The sequence below is a fragment of the Gekko japonicus genome, unplaced genomic scaffold (assembly GCF_001447785.1).
Source record: "Gekko japonicus isolate JY-2015 unplaced genomic scaffold, Gekko_japonicus_V1.1 scaffold2049, whole genome shotgun sequence".
In the NCBI taxonomy this organism is placed as follows: domain Eukaryota; kingdom Metazoa; phylum Chordata; class Lepidosauria; order Squamata; family Gekkonidae; genus Gekko; species Gekko japonicus.
Window position 1 is genome coordinate 299525 of NW_015171566.1, and position 5100 is coordinate 304624.

Below are 5100 nucleotides of genomic sequence, written 5' to 3' on the forward strand. Positions count from 1 at the left end.
GCCGGGACCATTGGGGGCGGGGTGTGTGGCCTTATGACACACTTCCGGTGATGTCAGGGTGTGTGGCCTTATGACACACTTCCGGTGATGTCAGGGGGTGTGGCATATGCTAATTAGTTATGCTAATGAGTTCCCTTAGCTCTTTTTCTACGAAACGACCCCTGGTTTTCAGCCACGCACAGCATACTCTCCCAAGACAGTGCTTGTACTGCTGCTCTACCCCGTGGGGATTATCAAGGACACAGAGAGGATCTTCCAAGTATGAAAGAAATGATGGATGACGCAGCCCCACCTTCCTACAGCAGCATTCCCCTCCCAGAATACAAACCCTGAACAAACAAACAAACCCTCCATTTTGCACCGGTTTCCCCACACCTTAATTTTACCTTAGAAGCAGCCACAAAAATGTACAAAACAGGACTGGCACAATGATACTGAGGGAGGAGCTTTATCTTTTCATCTCATTCTCCCCTGAACCAAGCTGATTATTGGACCCAGAGGGTAGAAATATAGGGAGCAATGTTCCTCAGTGTGGTGCCCAGGGGCAAGTACTGGGATTGGAGACCTCCAGGAAGGAATACCAGGGCTGGGATGCCGAGGCAGGCAATCAAGCCACCTCTCTGAAATGTCCAAGCCCCACTAGGGATCACCAGAAGTCAACCATGACTTCCAGGCACAAATATACACAAATACCCCCCAAAATGTGGTGCCCACGGCCACGGGCACCAGGGTGCTTTCAGGCACCTCCCCTAGGTGCCCGCCATGTGCTCCAGGTTGGGAAACACCCGGAGATTTTTGGAGGTGGAGCCTGAGGAGGGTGGGGTTTTATGAGAGGGATATAAAGTCATAGAGTCCATTTTCTCCAGGGGAACTGATCTCACCTGGAGATCAGTTGTAATAGTGGGAGATCTCCTGCCACCACCTGGAGGTCGGCACCCCTATTTATTGCCATGTTTATTGCGTGGATCACCTCCCTTTTCACTACAATGTCCTCCCACCTTTGTAACCTACTTACTCCATTATGGTATGTAATCACGCCTAAGATAACTTTGTGTTTGCATTTGTTTTCCACCTCTGTAACCCTAGTCCTATTGCATTGTTTACTGGTGACCTTTGCTGTCTGATTTAATTGCTTTTCATATTTTGTAACCTGCCTTGAGTCAAAGTGAGAAAGATGGCCTATAAATGAATTTTTATTATTATTTGTAGTCGTAATAGTAAAGTTGACAGCAGTATCCCTTTCTTTCCCCCTTCTCTGTCCTTCTGTTTGAATATATTAGACTTTTTGCCTCCTTCAAGAGAAACTCATTGTATAGATGCTGCCCTAAATCTTATATTGCAAAGGAAAATGGTACTGTTTATTCAATCCATCAATGGACCTTTTAAAAAAATTCTCAGCTCTGGATCTTCATTAACTTACCCCGTAATGTATGAGGAGTAGACTCGAATCTTAATGGAAGTGATGGGTCCATCCAATTGGTTTACGGTGTGCGAGAAGCGGGAGCCTGAGTTCCCCCCATACTCACCAGAATGGGAAGCAGAGCGTTTCTTAATTGCTCCTAAAATAAGATGCAGGGGGTGGGAAATTAGTTAGAGCCAAGGCAGAGCAGCCTCTTAGTACCGGGGAGGACACGCAGAATACTTGACAGGGCTATTTTTGGGCAGGAACGCACAGGAACGGAGTTCCGGCTGGCTCCTGAGTTGGCCACACCCAGCAGGAACTCATTAGCATAATAGGCCACATCCAACAGCAGAAACGCATTAGGATTGGCTACATTAGGGGTGTGTGGCCTAACATGCAAAGGAGTTCCTGCTACAAAAAAAGCCCTGGGTTTTGACAACAAAGTAAACAGAATAAGAAGCAAAAGGTGGGTGTGGCTGGATGACCACACTTCTGGTAACATGGGAGGTGTGGCCTAATATGCTAATGAGCTGTGCTGTCAGGGGTGTTGCCTAATATGCTAATGAGTTTGCTGTCAGGGGTGTGGCCTATTATGCTAATGAGTTCCTGCTGGGCTTTTTCTACAAAAAAAAAGCCCTGGCCCTTACACTTGTGTTCTGGAGCATCCAGGCCACTAGATGCCGTGCCACAGAATAACAATCTCATTAAGCAAAGTAAATAAATTTTAGTTGATCGGCTGTTTAAGTTTCACTTGATTAATCAGCTGTATCTGCATAGGGGTCTAATGAAAAAAAATTCGTTCTTTGTTTGTATGTGCTACGACAGAGATAATAGAATACCTCTTCTAAGATGTAGAACTTAAGTTTTGTCTGTGCAACACCGCTAATGTGGACTAGACCTTAACAGAACATAAGAAAGACCATGCCAGATCAGGCCAATGGCCCATCCAGTCCAAAACTCTGTGTCACACAGTGGCCAAAACCCAGGTGCCATCAGGACTTCCTCTTTCTGCTGGTAAGTCCCCCCATTGGCCAGTGGATTGATGGCTGGGGGGCAGGGCCTGGCAGTGGGGGGGACCCCACCAGTGCTCCCTCTAAGCCGAGTTTGTGTGAGCTAGCTCACAGTTTTTTAGCCTCCGGCTCACCCATTTTTGTCTTCGCTCAGGAAGGAGGCCTTCAGAGCAAACTAATTTATACAGCAGCCAAATCACTCGCTCACAACTTCAATGCCAGGAGCTCACAAAGTAGAATTTTTGCTCACAAGACTTCACAGCTTAGAGGGAGCATTGGCCCCCAGGACCCTGGAGATCTCCCAGATTTACAGCTGATTCCCAGATGACAGAGATAATTCCCCCTGCAATAATTTCCCCGTCCGCAAATGCCCTGAAACGCGCCGCACAGCAGCACTCTGGTTTTTGGGCAAAACTCTATGGTAAATTTGGGCTCAAATCATAGGGGATAGGGAAATGCCCAGGCCACATTGACTTCCGGGTGACACTCTAGTATTTCGGCAAAAGCTCTATGGTAAAACCGGCTTCTGCCATAGAGTTTTTGCCCAAATTCTGGAGCATCGCCTGGAAGTCCCTGGTGTGATGACATCACTTTCTGTGCAACACTGGTAATGTAGACTAGACCTTAACAGAACATAACAAAGACCATGCCAGATCAGGCCAACGGCCCATCCAGTCCAACACTCTGTGTCACACAGTGGCCAAAACCCAGGTGCCATCAGGCCTTCCTCTTTCTCCTGGTAAGTCCCCCCACTGGCCAGTGGATTGATGGCTGAGGGGCAGGGCCTGGCAGTGGGGGGAACCCCCACCAGTGCTCCCTCTAAGCCGAGTTCGTGTGAGCTAGCTCACAGTTTCCTCCGGCTCACCCATTTTTGTCTTCACTCAGGAAGGATGGCTCCAGAGCAAACTAATTTATAAAGTAGCCAAATCACTCGCTCACAACTTTAATGCCAAGAGTAGATTTTTTGCTCACAAGAATCCACAGCTTAAAGGGAGCATTGGCCCGCACCTCTGTCTGGGGGTCTGGCAACCCTAACAGCTGAGCATTTGATTTAGCCAGGTTTCATTTGTAAAGTGAATGCACACTGGCTGTTTCCTATAATCAGGTTAGGTAAAGGTTTCCCTCACTTGAAAGCCAGTCGAATCTGACTCTGGGGGCAGTGCTCATCTCCGTTTTCCAGCCGAAGAGCCAGTGTTGTTCGAAGATGTCCCCATGGTCATGTGTCCAGCATGACTAAATGCCAAGGTGCACAGAATGCTGTTACCTTCCCACCAAAGCGGTACCTATTTACCTACTTGCAATTTCTTGCTTTTGAACTGCTAGGTTGGCAGGAGCTGGGGCCAGAGACGGGAGCTCACTCCGTCACGCAGCACCTGGGTCTCGGACAACTACCAAACTACCAGCCTTGCAGTCTACAGTTCAGCATCTTAACCTCTGAGCCACCTGCTGCCCCTTTATAATCAGGTTACATACATACAATACAGTTTGTACATGTGTTCACTGTCACATGATGTGAACAGGACTACTCTGCTCTACTGTTAGAGACATTTTTTTGCCCATTCCGGCTTTGATATGAGGAGTGAACCGTGGTGGAAGCCAAACGTTTAGAGAACGATACAACACAGTAAAATAAGGCAGGCAAAGGGGCACGGTTTAGTTCCCCTCATCCATACACTTCACTTTCTGTAAAAATAAAAAAGACAAAACCCACACATGCACACATTTACTGATGCATGTGGATTCCCTCACCACGTCTACTAAAGACTGTATTTCTCCTTCCCTCCGGGCAGCTCCAGGCCTTTTCAGGGAAGTATTAGAACCGGCTCCTGCAAATTGGAAGATCCAATTTTCACCATCTTTTTCACATGATACCTCTTGCGTGGATACTGGCTTCCTCAATACAAAGTGACTTCCAGAGGTTGTCACCTATTCATTCTCCTTCTTTCCATGGCGCTTCATACATCTTTTTTTATCACTCTGGTACCCTTGTCCTCCGTAAACCCAGAATTACCTTTAAGAACTTCTTCTCCCTCACGGCTGCAGTATCAAAGGAGCTTCTTGTCTTCTGGAGTCCACCGCCTGTCCTGGCTCCTTCTGTTGTTGCGTTAAAATGGTGCCTCTTGAAACACTCAGCCATTTATATACAAAGTCGATTTCCTTCTCTGTTGTTTTCTTCCACCCTCCTTTGTGTGCCAGAGCCATTAAGTCCTAAACCGGGGGCAGGGCCTGATTTGCATACTTCATCTGCTGTTGATCTATAAAGATAAATATTTAAAATAAATGAAATAAACACTTAAATTTAAAATAAACATCCGCTGACCAATTTTACAGCCAAGCTATATAACAGAATGACTTGGATAGCCCAGGCTAGCCGGATGTCGCCCGATCTCAGAAACTACACAGGGTCGGCCCTGCTTAATATTTAGATGGGAGACAAACAAGGAAGTCCAGGTCATTACGCAGAGGCAGGCAATGGCAAACCACCTCTGAATGTCCAGTACAGTGTTGGCGAACCTTTTAGAGACCGAGTGCCCAAACTGCGACCCAAAGCCCACTTATTTATCACCAAGTGCCAACACGGCAATTTAACCTGAATACTGAGGTTTTACTTTAGGAAAAACAACTCATACATTAACTTAAGATGATCCAAACAAAGTAAGGAAAGCAATCCCAAATGCTTTCATTTAC

General features: G+C 46.8%; 1 protein-coding gene across 1 annotated transcript in view; it reads right to left on the reverse strand.

Annotated features, from left to right (window-relative positions):
• LOC107117615 (zymogen granule membrane protein 16-like) overlaps positions 1-4614 on the reverse strand; it is a 5437-nt gene extending 823 nt beyond the window's left edge. The window contains exons 1-3 of the mRNA XM_015419761.1: positions 4448-4614; positions 2074-2138; positions 1421-1559 (exon numbers count right to left, since the gene is read on the reverse strand). Coding sequence (XP_015275247.1) covers positions 1421-1559; positions 2074-2138; positions 4448-4614 — 371 coding nt within the window. The remainder of the gene's footprint in view (positions 1-1420; positions 1560-2073; positions 2139-4447) is intronic.
• Positions 4615-5100: the final 486 nt, after the last annotated feature.